This window comes from Rhinatrema bivittatum, chromosome 3 (assembly GCF_901001135.1).
Source record: "Rhinatrema bivittatum chromosome 3, aRhiBiv1.1, whole genome shotgun sequence".
NCBI lineage: Eukaryota > Metazoa > Chordata > Amphibia > Gymnophiona > Rhinatrematidae > Rhinatrema > Rhinatrema bivittatum.
Window position 1 is genome coordinate 183,472,261 of NC_042617.1, and position 18,043 is coordinate 183,490,303.

An 18,043-nucleotide genomic window follows, 5' to 3' on the forward strand; every position below is an offset into this window, starting at 1 on the left:
ATATATGATCTGGAAGGGCAAAGACCTCATAGCTGTGCTGATGTGGAAGTTTTGGGAAAACTCTGCTCATGAGAGGAGATAGGCCCAGTCATCTTGACGGTCATTGGTATAAGCTCTGAGGAAGCTTTTCAGGGTGTGGTTGGTCCATTCCGAATGGCTGTTTGCTTGGGGGTGGTATGCTGTCATGTAGTCCAGAGAGATGTTAAATTTCTTGCATAAAGACACCAGTATTTGGCCATGAACTGGGCTCCCCAATCAGAGATGATGTGCTTAGGCAGCCTGTGCAGGTGAAAGATGTGTTGCGTGAATAAGCGGGCCAACTCTGGGGCCATGGGAAATCCAGGAAGTGGAATGAAATGGGCCATATTATGACCCAAATAATAGTGCAGCCATTCGAGAGAGGGTAGTCCACCACAAAGTTGGTGGGTATTCAGATCTAGGGTTCCTTGGTGGCTGGCAATGGCTGTAAAAGCCCCAGGGTTGTCCTATTACTCCTGTGCACAGGTGGATAGGAGTCCACATAGTGGCTCAGACATCTCTGTGCATTTGGGGCCACCAGTAGTACTGGTGGAGCATCGCGAGAATCCAAGCTCGTCCAGGGTGATCTGGGACATGGTAGTCATGGCACCATTTTAACACTTTTTCTCAGAGTTTGTGTGATACAACCAGCTTTCCTGGAGGGTCAGTCATGGTGGAGGCTAGGAGGATCCCAGTGGGATCAATAATATGTCTGGAAGGGTCCGGGACATCCTCTGCCAGGAAAGATTGGGAGAGGGCATCCTTGCCAGTGTTCTTGATGGATGGCCGGTACCTCAGCTCAAAGTTAAAATGCATTCAGCCATTGAGCCGAAGATGTTCTATGTTTTTGTGATTGATGTAAATGGTAGTGCAAGGTTTAGCACCTTCAAGCCAATGGCACCATTCCTCAAGCGTCAGCTTAATGGCCAGCAGTTCTATGTCTCCGATCCCATAGTTGTGTTCTGTGGAGGAGAATTTTCATGAGAAGAAGGAGCATGGATGAAGGACTCCCATACCAGAATGCTGACTTAGTACTGCTCCTACCCCCAGCCTGGAAGCATCGACTTTGAGGTTTAAAGGATGTGTGGGGTCAGAGTGATTGAGGCATGGCTTTTGAAGGAACACAACCTTCAATTCTTAGAAAGCAATGACCAAAGGCCAGGAATTAGTGTTGGCTACTTTTCGAGTGAGGGATGTGAGTGGACAATTCGAGAGTAGTTAGGAATGAAATGTTGGTAATAGTTGGCAAAGCCTAGGAATCTCTGCAGGGCATGAAGACCAGAGGGTTGCGGCCAGTCTTGGATGCACTTGACCTTATCTAGATCCATATGGAAGCCCTTGCTAGATATGATGTATCCTAGGAAAGGGAGACTCTCTTTCTCAAAAAGACATTTCTCCAACTTTGCGTACAGTTTATCTCATAGTCTCTGGAGGACTAGGCAAACATCCTGGTAGTGGGAATTGAAATCTTTAGAGAAGACGAGAATATTTTCGAGGTACACGATGACACAGACATAGAGGAGGTCTCTGAAGATGTTATTCATCATCTTCTGAAATACTGCAGGGGCATTAGACAACCCAAAGGGCATTACTAGATACTCATAATGCTCATCTCGAGTATTGAATGATGTCTTCCATTTATCTCTGTGCTTGATCCAAATTAGATTGTAGGCCCCACTAAAGTCCAGCTTTATAAATACTCTAGATCCCTAGAGACAGTCGAACAACTCAGAAATGAGGTGGTAAGGGTTACCAGTCCTTTTTCGTTATTGCATTCAACCCTCTATAGTTGATGCATGGACGTAATGAGCCATCCTTTTTGGAGATGAAGAAAAACCTGCCCCAGTGGAGGAAGTGGAAGGCCTGATGAAACCCCGATCAAGGTTTTCTTTGATGTATTCTGACATCGCTTTAGTCATCAGGGTGGATAAAGGATAAACTCTCCCACAAGGTAGTTTGGTGTTGGGTAACAGATCGATGGCACATTCTATACCCTGTGGGAAGTCAAAATTTCTTCAGCCTCCTTCTTGGAGAACACATCGGTGTAATCTGTGTACTGTGGAGGCAGCCCTACCAGAGTTGTTGCCAAGGGCAAGCGAGGTGGTGGTTCAACACATTACAGGCATGAGCTGTGGCCTTAAGGGCCCCAGCTGGTTAGCTATAATGAAGCCCAGTTGAAGTGCGGAGAGTGGGGTTGCAACCAGGGTAAGCCCAGCACAATGGAATGTACCACCTTATTGATGATATGAAAGACTATGCTCTCTATGTGTAGCAAGCCGGTGCATAGGCACAAGTATGCGATGGCTAGGGTGATCCAGCCAGGGAGCGGATACCAGGGAATCAAGGAGATGACTAGGAGTGTCTTTCTGGTAAGCATGGGAAGCTGCAAGTGGTTTTAATAAACATGTGGATAAAAGTGAACCGGTAGATGTAGTATACTTGGATTTTCAGAAGGCGTTTGACAAAGTTCCTCATGAGAGGCTTCTAGGAAAAGTAAAAAGTCATGGGATAGGTGGCGATGTCCTTTCGTGGATTACAAACTGGCTAAAAGACAGGAAACAGAGAGTAGGATTAAATGGACAATTTTCTCAGTGGAAGGGAGTGGGCAGTGGAGTGCCTCAGGGATCTGTATTGGGACCCTTACTTTTCAATATATTTATAAATGATCTGGAAAGAAATCCGACAAGTGAGGTAATCAAATTTGCAGATGATATAAAATTGTTCAGAGTAGTTAAATCACAAGCAGATTGTGATAAATTGCAGGAATGTTTCATTGCAAATGGAAGAGAGCACCACGGGGCGCTCTCTAGTGCGGGACGAGAGATGTGTGCCCTTGCGGTGAAACGCCCTTACCCTGAGCGTCGACCGGACCTGCATGTTTCCTTGAGACCGTCAACGCAATGGTGGTCTCTGAATGGTCCTCAGACCGTTCCAAGCCCTTTCGGACTACCCGCTAGGAAGCGGCAGGAAGCAGCAGGCTTGACAGAGGACAAGGCAAACGAAGACATCGGACGTGGCAAAGCAGACGACGGCATCAGGCATGGCAAGGCAGACGAAGACATCAGATGTGGCAAGGCAGATGAAGACATCAGGCCTGGCAAGGCAGACGAAGACATCGGGCGTGGCAAGGCAGACAACATCAGGAATGGAAAGGCAGATGAGGACAGGTATGGCAAGGCAGACGAAGACATCAGGCATGGCAAGGCAGTTGAAGACATCAGGCATGGCAAGGCAGACGAAGACTCAAGGCCAATGCCGAAGGGTGCGATACTCAACCCAGCCAGCCTGGTCGCGGACCACACTTTAGACAGGCAAGACAGAGTTCATTCGAGGACAAGACTAGGGTGGAAGCAGAGACAAGCCCTCCGAAGACCCGGACAGAACCCCAGACTCCCAGGCTCGGCAAACAGAACTCGGAGCGGCGGCTCAGTGACAGACCAGAACCGAGGCTGGTACCAGGGGCAATGAAGGTCCGGAGACTTGAGCTTCCAAACAGGAAACAGGGCAGGAAGGAACAAGGCAGGTCAGGCAAGAGATGAGATGACTCCAAGGCACCATCGGATGGAAAGGCCCACCAGCGCCCTACACACCCCAGCGGGGTGGTCTTGGACCACGAGGGATGGGTCAGACGGACCTGAAGACATCAAGATGACAGGAACATTTGGACTTCAGGAACATACGAACATCAGGACATCAGGACATCAAAGAACATAGGACATCAGAGCAGGGACCGGAACATGGAACGAAGAGGGATCCCAAGAAGATACATGAATGCCAGCAGTAGCAGAGACGAGGGGTCCTCAGGAGACCATCTCCGAGAGGACAAGTTCCAGGGAGGAACTTACTCCTTGCGAAGGCGACGAAGGACTGAGCTGAGGAGCCTTTTGTAGGCTGAAGAGGCGGATCCAGGAAATGAAATTGTCCAGGACCCACTCCCTCACTGGCCCTACAAGAAGGGCAGAGAGAGGTGGCCCCGCGCCTAAGCAAAAGCAGGAAGAGGAAGTCTGCAGGACCCTGGACAGTGGCCCTGCAGACAAAGCTGAAGTAGGAGGAGACGGAGCAGGCCGAGCCCAGGCCCGACACTGGAGGCAGAGAGAAGGTGGCATCCAGTCACTGAGGATCAGGCCTCCAGGCCTACTAAGGACGACGTGGGCGGCAGCTCCTGCCGCAGGAGAACACCGACGCCCGCGGCCTCCAGGTCGCAATGGACAATGATGTTGGCAGCAGCCTCTTGCCGCATGGGAGCACCGGAGGTGGCCTCCTGGCCATGAGAAGATGGCGGCATCCTGCCACGGAGGGCAGGCCTCCAGGCCTGCTAGAGATGGCATGGGAAGCGGCTCCATGCCGTGCAGAGGAGCCCTGAAGTCCGTGGCTCCCGCCGCAGTTAAGACAAAAATATTGACAGCCTCCTACTGCATGGAAGATCCAGGCACGGCTCCTGCCGTGCCGACGCGATAGCGGCCCAGGCCGCGGAGGTAAGTAAGCCTGCTCACGGCGCTGCCGCGGGCAGGATCGCAACAAGGAAGACCTTGTGAGACTGGAAAATTGGGCATCGAAATGGCAGATGATATTTAATGTGGATAAGTGCAAGGTGATGCATATTAGAGATGAGCTTCATTTTTCTGGCTTGGGTCGGGTTTCAGTTTGGGCACTTCGTGGTAAAACTCGTTTTCCCACGGATCATTTTTCACCGAAAACGAAACTGGAACCCAAACCCGAAACCGGAAAAAACGAATAAAAAAAATACAAATTGGAAAAAAAACGCGAATCGGTAGGAGCATGTGGCAGGGGCTGACCAATGGCACCAGTAGCCCCTATGACATCGTAAGGGCAAGGCTATCGGCGCCATTTTGAGTCATAGCAGGCTCGACAGCCCGATGGCATGGAGGGAGAGATTGCTCGCGGGACCCTGCTGGACCACCAGGGACTTTTAGTAAGTCTTGTGGAGAGATCGGGATGGTGGGGGGGAGGGGGGGGTTATAAGAAAGTAAATGTGAAGGGTTGGGGTGTTTTTGTTTTTTTAAAAATAAATGTGCCCCTCCCCCCATACTAACCCGAAAAACGAATTTTCCCTGAAACTCAGGGAAAATCTGTTTTGTGGTTCAGGTCTACCCGAACCACAACAAATTAGGCAATTTCGTTGAAATTGCCTAATTCATGATAAATGATAAGTGCAGAATCATTACACCAGACTGCCAAGAAACTAGGAACAGAACACACAGCGGAATCAGGAACCAGGAAATAAGGATCAGGAACCAGGAATCAGGAACACAGAGGCAAAGCACTTCTCCAAAGAGTCGACCTATTGCCGAGGGTCTAGAGAGTTCTTCGTCTCAGCCCTTTATAGCTTGCTGTACGACATCATCAGGGGACGCCTCTGGAGGTTTCCCACTGCTGGCCCTTTAAATTTAGGGCAGTTATCTCGCGCGCACCCTAAGGGGAGCCCGATGCTGGGGAGCAGATGAGAGCCTGGAGGCAGGCGTGGCAGGTGGCCGCATCCACGAAAGCTGGCACGGCTTCAGGAGGTGGAGAGGGCTGGCCCAGCCTGCGGTCCACTGAACACAACACTACCTAAGAAGTTAAAGAAGAAAACAATTTATGTACACTTAATCAGCTAAATTCTTAGGAGTGAATTTTAAAAGAGTTGCTTGTGTTAAAAGGGTGACATTTATGTTGTTGGAAAGATTGTTATCTATATAAATAAAAATGTAAATGTTTGTTTGTTCAAAATCTTAAATCTCCGAAAGTTCTTCACCGATTTCTTTGAAATTTTGACACAACGTTGCATTCGAATACCCGCGTGTTTTTATATACCTATATTATATAGATGTCACACCTGTGACAAGTAAAAACATGCTTTTTTGGAAAAACAGCGCCATCTGTTGGACATACAAGCACCACACGCTATCTGCAATATAAATGGGCTCTGACCGACGGCCCGCAAATGCGCAGTAGAGAGCAGCTCTACCACGCATGTGCGGACCATAGAGCTCTGCGCTACGTGCTGGGTGTCACAGAGGGGAGGAGGAAAGGGCAGACGAGTCGCCGCTCCGAGAAATGGCTCAGCCCGTTCCTCCCCCTCTGGGGAAGGGGGGAGGGAGTAGGGACTGCCGGACAGTTACACACAGGAGGAGGAAAGGGTAGAAGAGTCGCCGAGCCAGTCTGTCCACCGCAGGGGAAGGGGGGGAGGGAATTGGGACTGCCAGAGCAGAGCAAATGCAGTAGAAACCGGCTGTGAAGAGCCTGACAGAGAGCAGCTCACCCTCCTCCCCCGCCCCCTGAGTCCCGCAGTAAGGAGAAGCCAAGTAAATATCCCGCAACTGAGGGGGAAGGCAGTGCTGTCACAGCCTGCCCGTGGGTCTCAGCCACCATGGGAAGAGTTTACATGGGCATTGCTCCACCCCCACTCCCAGCAAAGCACCATGATGAACGTGAAAGCCAGAGACCTGCTCCCTCCTCCCTCTCAAGCCCCCGATCGGATTTCTTAAAGGCACAGGTCTGCCAGAAAGAGCAAAGTAAGCTAGGCAACATGTCCCAAATCTGTTGCAGTGCCTGCCGCCTGCCCTTTGCGATGGGGGGGGGGGGGGGGGGGATGGACGGAGTGTTTTCCGCTCTCTCCCAGACACAACTGGCGTGGGAACTTTGCAAGCTCTTGCGAGTGCAGAGCAAAGTCTAAGGTAGGGAGGGAACAAAAATCCTGCCCGTTTTAACTGTGTGAGAGAGAAGTGTGGTAATGTGCGCTGAAGGCGAGTGTGAGTGCCTGAGAGAGGGAGACTACGTGAGGGATTGTGTATGTGTGTGAGAGGGATTGGGCGTGCATGTGTGAGGGACAGAGGGAGAGTGTATGTGCAAGAGAGAGAGAGAGAGAGGAAGCCTATGTAGGGGGCTGATTGAGAGAGAGATTCTCTACTCCCCCCAGCTCTCCACTTATATGTTACAGTGGAAGGGGTTCAGTGTAGAGGGGAATGGGAGAGCAAAGGAGTTGGGGCCTGTAAGGATAGAGTGAAAGGGGTCTGAGTCTGTCCCTCCGCCACCGGGGAAGGGCGGAGGGAGTTGGGATGGCAGGACCATTACGCCTCGCGAGATCCCCCTCGGCCACCGCTGCAGCTCCTACCACCGCTGCTGCCTCTGGCCCTTCGTGGTGCAGGGGGGGGTGGGGTGCGGAGCAGAGCAAAGAAGTAGGAGGAGAGGGGACAAAAATCAAGCCCGTTTTAATGGGCTTAACGGCTTGGACTAAATATTTTACGATTCCATTTCAATGCTTCCGATTGCATTGTTAAATTGAATTTTCATAGATTTCGATTTATTTTCATTTTGATTTAATTATTTCATGTGACATTGCGTTGGAATTGAGCTGTGTCGTTTACCATAGCGTTCATTTAGTGAGTATAGTTTATGTTTTTTCTTTTTTCATTCTTTTTCATTTCTAGAATTATGCGGTTTACATCTAGACACGGATTGCTTCTCACATGGACAATTATATGTTACGTGTTCTAGAGTCGGCAACCAGACAATCTCTATATCTGCACAGACAATGGAACAACAAAAAATATTGTATCCCCACAAGCATTGTGAAATTAACCATATTCGAAATGTGCGCTTTCTCTTTTCTTTCTTTTCCATTTAACCAGACTGAGCCACAGCAACGCGTGGCCGGGTACAGCTAGTTCAAAATATAACATTTTTCCCTTTAACGGGTCCATACTTCAGTGACAACTCAGGGCAAAAAGGGCATAATGAATTATTTTCCAAAACTATTTTGATGCCAATGGGAAAGGTTGTTTCTAAGCTAACTTATGACACTGTTGCTTAGCATAGCATCTTCATAGTACTTTCATACTTTACGAACCCTAGTTTGATTTCACGCAGACTCAGATGACATGATTCAATTATCATTAGCGTTTACAGTATGTACATTGATTTAATGATGTGACACAAGCTTACATTGCAATCTCCCTGTGCTTACTATAAAAATTAAATGGAATATCTAATCTGAAAGTAATTATGCTCCATTGTAAACGAAATATCACCTAGCGTTTGCATTGCTCATGTTAAGGAACATTAGTCAGGAGCAGAATCTTAATGAAAACATTTTTTATTGCCAAATCGAGTTCCTGGTAACAGTATATTTTATTTTCTGGGTAATCTGAAACCAGGTATTTTCTTTTTGTAACTTTGAATACAGGTACATTTTCAGAGGACTTAAGCATGTAAATGTAACATACTATCATAGCAATTTTCAAACGCCCATTTACTAGCTTAAAATGCACTTACAGGTGTAAAACATGTTTCCAATTCAATGGAATATATTATAGCAATTTTCAAAATTGCATTTGTGTATGTAAAACCTAGTTTTAAGCATGACATCCTTTTGAAAATTACCCTCAAAATGTTCATTTTTAAATCCCATTCAAGTCTATGGGCAAACAAATCCAGGTTTATTCTTTCCACTCAGTGAGGCCACTAAAGCTGGTCTTGCCCAAGCTGAAGTGATAAGGGACAAGGAAGGAGCAGGGCCAAGCATTTTTACCAGTCTTGCCCAGCTGGCACCTGTGTGGATTGACAATGAGTTCATTATTTTTTTTTCAGCTTGAAACTGAAAGCAGCATGTAACTGAGCAGTCACCATTTTGCTGAATTTCAGACAGAGAGGTTGTGCTTTCTCAGAGCCAAAGAAAACATTGAAAAACAGCCCACCTTATTTTAAGCTTCTTCTTTTCTGTTTTTCAACAGAAGCTTAAAATAAAGTGGGCTGTGCTGTGTTTTGTTGTCAGTGTCACTGAAACACTGCAATTTTCTGTCTGTTCAATGTTAGAGAAGTGCAATATCATTAAACAGGCAGAAAAGTAAGGGACAATGTATCACTTTCACTCTGCAATGCCCTTGTAGTGCAGACTGCAGAGAGAGAAAGACAGAATTTGTTTTATTTTAACAACTGCAGTGTCTATGAATAGCAACTACCGCAGTAACCAGATAGAACAAAAGCCATTCTTGATTTTTGTTCTCTCTGACTTTCTATGGTTGGAAAAATCAGCAGTATACACTGACTACAGTGTGTGACACTGTACACTGTGTCGTGACACATCAGTGTGTCGCCAAGCACACATAGGTGTGTCACCATGCTTCCCTATCCCCCCCTGGCCCTACTGCTCCCTCTGCCCCAGCGAAATAGGAACTTATCTTCCACCTCAGCTTAAAATGATGATAGCCCGAGCGGAATGCGGGAGGAGAGCCATGGTCTCTTCTTCCCATCCCCTGTGGCCCGGAAGAGGAAGTGGTATGCAGCGGACGCACGTGCGGGAAAAAGAGACTATGCTATTGTGGGCAGCATAGCATGAAGAAGAGAGGCACAGCATGAAGAATGAGCAACATGGCATAGTGCAAAAGAGGAGCAACATCAGCCCCTCCGGTGATGTGACTCCTTTCTCAAGGCCGGGAGAGTTGTAACTGGAGGAGGCTGCTGTTGCAGCTAGTTTGGTAGGGGGAGAGAGAGTGAGTGAGCAAACAAGCATATGTGTTTGAGATCCTGTGTGTGTCTGTGTGTGTGTGTGTGTGTGAGACAGCATGTATGTAAGTGTGTGATTGAAAACCTCTTTTTTGTGAGAGTATGTGTGTGTGATTGAGAGCCTGGGTGTGATTGAGATCCTATGTGTGAGAGAGAGATAGCATGTACATAAGTGTATGATTGAGAACCTGTATGTATAAGTGAGAGAGATCATGTATCTGTGTGATTAAGAGCATGTGTGTATAAGTAAGAGAGAGAGCATGTGTGTCTGTGTGTGACTGAGAGCTGTTGTAGTTGAGAGAGCATGTGAGTATGTGATTGAGAGCCTGTGTGTCAGTGAAAGAAATAGAGAGCATGTAGGTAAGTGTGTGAATTAGAGTCTATGTATGTGAGAGAAAGAGACAGCAAGTATGTATGTATAAGAACATAAGAAATTGCCATGCTAGGTCAGACCAAGGGTCCATCAAGCCCAGCATCCTGTTTCCAACAGAGGCCAAACCAGGCCACAAGAACCTGGCAATTACCCAAACACCAATAAGATCCCATGCTACAGATGCAATTAATAGCAGTAGCTATTCCCTAAGTAAACTTGATTAATAGCAGTTAATGGATTTCTCCAATAACTTCTCCAAACCTTTTTTGAACCCAGCTACACTAACTGCACTAACCACATCCTCTGGCAACAAATTCCAGAGTTTAAGTGAGTGAAAAAGAATTTTCTCCCATTAGTCTTAAATGTGTTACTTGCTAACTTCATGGAATGCCCCCTAGTCCTTCTGTTATCCGAAAGTGTAAATAACCAACTCACATCTACTCGTTCAAGACCTCTCATGATCTTAAAGACCTCTGTCATATCCCCCCTTAGCCGTCTCTTCTCCAAGCTGAACAACCCTAACCTCTTCAGCCTTTCCTCATAGGGGAGCTGTTCCATCCCCTTTATCATTTTGGTTGCCCTTCTCTGTACCTTCTCCATCACAACTATATCTTTTTTGAGATAAAACGACCAGAATTGTACACAGTATTCAAGGTGCAGTCTCACCATAGAGTGATACAGAGGCATTATGACATTATCTGTTTTATTAACCATTCCCTTCCTAATAATTCCTAACAATCTGTTTGCTTTTTAGACTGCTGAAGCTCACTGAGCCGACAATTTTAAAGTATTATCCACTATGATGCCTAGATCTTTTTCCTGGATGATAGTTCCTAATATGGAACCTAACTTCGTGTAACTACAGCAAGGATTATTTTTCCCTATCTGCAACACCTTGCACTTTTCCACATTAAATTTCATCTGCCATTTTGATGGCCAGTCTTCCAGTCTTGCAAGGTCCTCCTGTAATGTATCACAATCCGCTTGTGATTTAACTACTCTGAATAATTTTGTATCGGCTGCAAATTTGATAACCTCACTCATCGTATTCCTTTCCAGATCATTTATATATATACTGAAAAGCATCTGTCCAAGTACAGATCTCTGAGGCACTCCACTGTTTACCCTTTTCCACTGAGAAAATTGACCATTTAATCCTACTCTCTGTTTCTTGTCTTTTAACCAGTTTGTAATCCACAAAAGGACATCACCTCCTATCCCATGACTTTTTAGTTTTCTTAGAAGCCTCTCATGAGGGACTTTGTCAAATGCCTTCTGAAAATCCAAATACACATCATCTTCCGGTTCATCTTTATCCACATGTTTATTAACCCCTTCAAAAAAAATGAAGCAGATTTGTTAGGCAAGACTTCCCTTGGGTAAATCCATGTTGACTGTGTTCCATTAAACCATGTCTTTCTATATGCTCTACAATTTTGATCTTTAGAATAGTTTCCACTATATTTCCCGGCACTAAAGTCAGGCTCACTGGTCTATAGTTACCCGGATCGCCCCTGGAGCCCTTTTTAAATATTGGGGTTACATTGCCCACCCTCTAGTCTTCAGGTACAATGGATGATTTTAATGATAGGTTAAAATTTTAACAAATAGATCAGAAATTTCATTTTTTAGTTCCTTCAGTACCCTAGGATGCATACCGTCCAGTCCAGGTGATTTGCTACTCTTTAGTTTGTCAATCTGGCCTACTACATCTTCCCGGTTCACAGTGATTTGGTTCAGTTCGTCTGACTCATCACTCTTGAAAACCATCTCTGGAACTGGTATCTCCCCAACATCCTCATTAGTAAACATGGAAGCAAAGAATTCATTTAGTCTTTCTGCAATGGCCTTATCTTCCCTAAGAGCCCCTTTAACCCCTCAGTCATCTAATGGTCCAACTGACTCCCTCACAGGTTTCTTGCTTCGGATATATTTTAAAAAGTTTTTATTATGTGTTTTTGCCTCTATGGCCAACTTCATTTCAAATTCTCTCTTCGCCTGTCTTATCAATGTTTTACACTTAACTTGACAAAGCTTATGTTTTATCCTATTTTCTTCAGATGGATCCTTCTTCCAATTTTTGAAGGATGTTTTTTTGGCTAAAATAGCCTCTTTCACCTCACCTTTTAACCATGATGGTAATCGTTTTGCCTTCCTTCTACCTTTCTTAATGCATGGAATGCATCTGGACTGTGCCTCTAAGATTGTATTTTTAAACAATGTCCATGCCTGTTGAACACTTTTAACCTTTGCAGCTGCACCTTTCAGTTTTTTTCTAACTATTTTCCTCATTTTAGCAAAGTTCCCTTTTGAAAGTTTAGTGTTAGAGCTGCAGATTTACTTATTGTCCCCCTTCCAGTTATTAGTTTAAATTTGATCATGTTATAGTCACTGTTGCCAAGTGGCCACACCACCGTTACCTCTCTCACCAAATCCTGCGTTCCACTAAGAGTTAAATCTAAAATAGCTCCCTCTCTTGTTGGTTCCTGAACCAATAATTCCATGAAGCAGTCATTTATTACATCCAGGAACTTTATGTCTCTAGCAAGTACTCATGTTACATTTACCCAGTCAGTATTGGGGTAATTGAAATCGTCGATCTTTAAATGCTGTCAACAGCTGTTTGTGTGAATGCCTGAAGTGGTGATCCCCCCCGATGCAGCCCGCGGCGAAACACGGGTCCGTGTCGGGGGACGCCATTAAGCTGCTACTTGTTTAAGTTTGTGGAGTTGCCGTGCTGAAGGAATAAAACATTATACATTCAAAAAACTTTTGAAGTTGTGTCAGGATTGAACATTTTTCTGCACTATCTGTATTCTATGATATTGCTTCAAGTGCAGTACCTGCTCATTGTGGTTTGCTGGTAATTGAAATCTCCCATTGTTATTGCACTGCCAAATTGGTTAGCTTCCCTGATTTCTCTTAGCATTTCATCATCTGTCTGACCATTTTGTCCAGGTGGACGGTAGTATACTCCTATCACTATACTCTTACCCAACACACATGGGATTTCTACCGATATAGATTCTACTGAGCATTTAGTCTCTTGTATGGTCTTTATCCTGTTAGGCTCTACACCCTCCCAGACATAAAGTGCCACACCTCCACCAAGTTGATCCTCCCTATCATTGCGATATAATTTGTGCCCTGATATAGCACTGTCCCACCAAGTCTCTGTGATGCCAATTATGTCAATCTCATCATTTACTGCTATACACTCTATCTCTCCCATCTTACTTCTTAACCTCTGGAATTGGCATACAGGCGGAGTTCCAGAATCTCAAAGTGTGGATGAGACGATGATGCAGGGAAGAGGATTTTAGGTTTGTTAGGAACAGGACTTCATTTAGGGGAAGGGGGAGGGCTTTTCCAAAAGGATGGGCTCCACCCTTTAGCAGAGTGGTACCCGGCTACTGGCACTAACCTTTAAATAGATGATGGGGGAGAGCCAACAGGCGCTCAGAAGCATATGAATTTGAATGAAGTATCTTTGAAGGATACTAAGAGAACAGGGAAACTAGGACATCCCAGTAGAGAGGTTTAATAAATGCAAAAGTGGACTGTAGGGAGATATCCCATGTATTACCCCTGAAAGCAGAGAATATGAATCATAATAGCCAAAGATGTATGCAGACAAGACTGACAGCCCCAAAAACAGTCTAGGTGGAAAAAGAAGAGACCTTGCCCTGACACATTGAAGGATACTTTATCTATATCTGCCTGTTTGTAAGTGGCTGTTTAAATAAAAAAGAAGACAGAAGGACAAATAGCAGCTAAGCCCTATGTAGGAGTCGTGGATCGGCAAACAAGTCCAGAGATCAGAAAGACCCTCACCCTTGGAAGAGAGAGGGGAAAGTCAGAGACAGAGAAAAATACTCTGGCATAACTGCTTGGTATACAGATGTGGCAGTTCCCCCCACCCCCACCCCCAAAGAAATGGGGAGGGGGAAAACCCTGCAACATGGCAGGAGATCCCAAAGAAATGGTGAGGGGAAAAAAGACCTGCAATGCAGCAAAGACCCTCAACCCACCACATGATTATGCATATTTATGAGCTGGAAAGTATAAGACAGGGCAAATAAGGAGGAGGGAGGACCCTGGGAGCAAGACCCTGAAAGGGGAGTGAAGGATCCCCCATGAAAGAGCAAACCCTGAGAGTGACCCAGAAAGGAAGACTGAAAGGGGTGTTTGAAGCAGACCAGCACTCCCTGCTATCAAGGAGGGAGAAGACTAGGTATGGCCAGGAGACTAGAGAGAGGAGCTGTCCTGACGAGAGGCGATGGTGAGCAGTTTGAGGTGACAGGGAGCCGAGAGCAACCTGATAGCTCTACCAGTATGGAAAGGGGCCCAAAAGCAAGCCCTAGACAGCCGGTAGCTCTACCAGAACCAGTCCCAGAGTCAAGTCTCCTTGCCTGCCCACATTCTCCAGCTCTCCAGCCGGAGCCTGCTTCAGAGGTAAACAGGGGATATAGCATGGAATAGGGGTAAGTAAGTTAGCCAGAAGTATTAATATATTAAGCAGGTTAAGCTTTATGGCATGTTTGAACTCACTCATGGTACAGAACTTTCTTCAGGTTAAACTGGTGCTTAGTAGCCAGGATGTTAGAGACAGGAATTGTTTTTATTTTCCAAAGGCTACACCCTGCCAAATCTGATAAATAAAAGTCTATTTCTGAGGAGAACACGTCTTTTTCCTGAGCTTAGGATCATGAAGTAAGGTTTGAAGGCAACTGAAAATGTCCTGTAGCAGACAGGTCCTTGCACCCCTAATCTTGCCTGCAGGAACAGATGCCTTTTAAGTGAGAGCAGACAGAGCAGAAATATTCCAAATTACGCTATCAACGTTGAAATGTCTGTATATAAATGCTAGAAGTCTAAAAAATAAGATAGGAGAGTTAGAATGTATAATACTGGATGAAGGGTAGATATAATTGGCATCTCAGAGACCTGGTGGAAGGAGAATAACCAATGGGACACTGTGATACCAGAGTACAAATAATATCAAAACAATAGGATGGATCAAATTGGTGGAGGCATAGCATAATATATTAAAGAGAGCATTGAGTCAAACAGGATAAAAGTTGTGCAAGAAACAAAATGCAATGTTGAATCTTTATGTATAGAAATTCCAGGTGAAAAGGGGAATAATATAGCAGTGGGGGTGCTTTAACCATCAATCTGACCACAATAAACAAACAGACAATGAAATGTTAAAATAAAATGCGAACAAAATCAGCAGCGCAGAAGTAATTTAGAATGCCCAGAACCAACACCTGGGCCTCAGCCCAGACCCTAAATGATGCACTTAGGGAAGAATAACTCAAATTATAGCTACAAAATTCAAGGGTCCTCATTAGGCGTCACCACTCAGGAAAAGGATCTAGGTGTCATCGTTGAAAATACATTAAAATCTTCTGCTCAGTGTGCAGCAGCATCTAAGAAAGCCAACAGAATGCTAGGGATTATTAGGAAAGAAATGGAGAATAAAACAGAATATTTTGAGTATTGTGTTCAGTTCTGGTCACCACATCTCAAAAAGAAATAGCAGAATTAGAAAAGGTACAGAGGAGGGTGACCAAAGATGATAAAGGGGATGGAACAATTCCCCTATGAATAAAGGCTAAAGAGGTTAGGACTCTTCAGCTTGGAGAAGAGACGGCTGAGAGGAGATATAATAGAGGTTTATAAAATAATGAGTGGAATAGAATGAGTCAGCGTTAATTGGTTGTTAACTCTTTTGAAAAGTACAAAAACTAGGGGACACAAAACGAAGTTACTAGGTGATACATTTAAAACTAATAAAAGAAAATATTTTTTTACTCAATGCATAATTAAGCTCTGGAATTCATTGCCAGAGGTTGTGGTGAAAGCTATTAGAGTAACTGCATTTAAATAAGGTTTGGACAAGATCCTGGAGGAAAAATCCATAAACCATTATTAAGGTGGAGTTGCAGAAATCCATTGCTTATCCATGGGATAAGCAGCTTGGAATCTATCTGCCCCATGTGATCCTGCCAGGATTGGCCACTGTTGGAAACAGGACACTGGGCTTGATGGACCGTTGGTCTGACCCAGTATGGCAAGTCTTATATTCTTATGAAATTATATAATTAGTACATTACTTTCATGAAGGACAACCAATAGAATATTGGTTTTAATTGTATACAATAATTCAAATGCACATACTGCAGAACTTTCTGATGGAGCTCTTGTTATGCTACAGATTTTTTAAATTGGTTACAGCAATATGATATATTGAGGCAATATGTGGACCTTATGGCCATCCATTATAATCTCCACAATATTTTGTAAGTCACTACCCCAATAATGCACTACTGTGGCCAGAATCTGTGCCTTAACATGGTCAAGACCGAATGTATACTTCTTGAAAGAAAAAATCAACTAAACATCCCAAGAACTCAATCCAAATAGACAACTCCATAATCAAACTAAGTGAAAATGTAAAAGATCTTAGAATGTGGCTCGACCCTGAATTGAGCTTCAAAAAACACATAGCCATGAAAACCAAAGAAGGATTCTACAAGCTCTCAATACATAAAAGACTAAAACCACTCCTAAACAAACCTGAATTCAGAACCATCTTGCAATCCCTAATATTCACTAGCTTTGACTACTGCAATTCAATACTAATAGGTCTACCCAAATCATCCACACGCCCTCTACAACTACTTCAGAATGCCACAGCAAGACTACTCACAAATCACAAAAGATCTGAACACATCGCCCCAGTACTAAAAGAACTCAATTGGCTACCCATAGAGAAACACATAGAATACAAAATACTTTCCATAATCCACAAAAACATAAATAACAACGAAAATGAATGTCTAAATACTATATTCCAAAAACATATTTCCCAGCACAACACAAGATCAGCTAATAAGGCTCTGCTTTCCTTCCCATCAATCACAACTACTAGCCTCACAACAATTAGAGAAAGAGCAGCTTCAATAGCTGGTCCTCACCTATGGAACTCACTACCTGAAATCCTAAGGTTACAAAATGACACTAAACTATTCAAAAAACAACTCAAAACGTGGCTGTTTCAACAAACTTACAAAGAAGGCATTGGTGAATTAACTCCTCACAAACAATCAAATCACAGGATTCATGAATACCCCCATCCCCACTCCCAAAATCAGAACCACGCACCCTCCGGATTCACTGATCCACATTGCCACATCATGAAATGAATCCTTTTTCCCCTAAAGTTCAAACAAGTTACTATTTTCACCTAAATGTCAGACAAGTATATATTAACAATGTATACCATTACTACTAGTAAAGTTAAATGTCATCATGTTTCCTTGTTTCCACTAGTAAAGTCAAAAGTTACCATACGACTGTTAGTATAGATTAATATAAAGTGTATCTGTTAATATATTATATCAATGTTATGACCTTTAATATAAGACGTTGTTATATCTGTAAACCGGAGTGAAGGCTTGTACCAAACTTCAGTATATAAAAACAAATAAATAAATAAATAAAATAAGACATCTATTGTATTGATTAGAATGGATCTGCACTAACTTAATGTATTGAAATGGCGTATGGATGACAAACTCAAATTAGTCCAATGCCAGAAACGATGACAAATGTATTTTAGAGATCACCTGCTGATTTGTGGTTTGTAAAATTTGGGTCCATAGTCAGATATTTTGTCTTGCTAAGTTTGGAACTTAGCTGGACAAACTAGGGGTTTTAACATTTCTACTGTGCTTACCAACCCCATCTTATCCAGCTAACCCCTACATTCACCATTCTGCTAAATTATCTGGACAAGTCTGGTTGTACCACGGAGCAATCCTTAAGTTATTTGGATAAACATATCTGGATAACTTTGATTTATTTGGGTATATTTGGCAGCCCAGCTATGCCACAAAATATTCCATGTAAGTTATCTGGATAAGTTTGTTCACATAATTTACCTGCAAATAAATACATAAATGAATAAACAATAATTTAAGCTTTAAATGTGTTTCTGTTCTTTTTTATTTATTTATTTTTAGCCTGGCTGTGTAAATACTACAGAAGTTGATATTAAAAAGTCTTCAAGAATGAAAAATCCTCACAAAACAAGAAAGGTAAGTTAGTTTGATTGGATATCATCAGAAAGTCAGAGGT

The 18,043-nt window shown here is 44.0% G+C and overlaps 1 protein-coding gene across 3 annotated transcripts in view; it reads left to right on the top strand.

Moving 5' to 3' along the window:
• Positions 1 to 18,043, top strand: part of RGS7 (regulator of G protein signaling 7) — an 883,903-nt gene that overhangs the window by 708,354 nt on the left and 157,506 nt on the right. For all 3 annotated transcript variants that reach the window (XM_029594021.1, XM_029594023.1, XM_029594022.1), the window contains one exon: positions 17,929 to 18,003. In XM_029594021.1, coding sequence (XP_029449881.1) covers positions 17,929 to 18,003 — 75 coding nt within the window. The remainder of the gene's footprint in view (positions 1 to 17,928; positions 18,004 to 18,043) is intronic.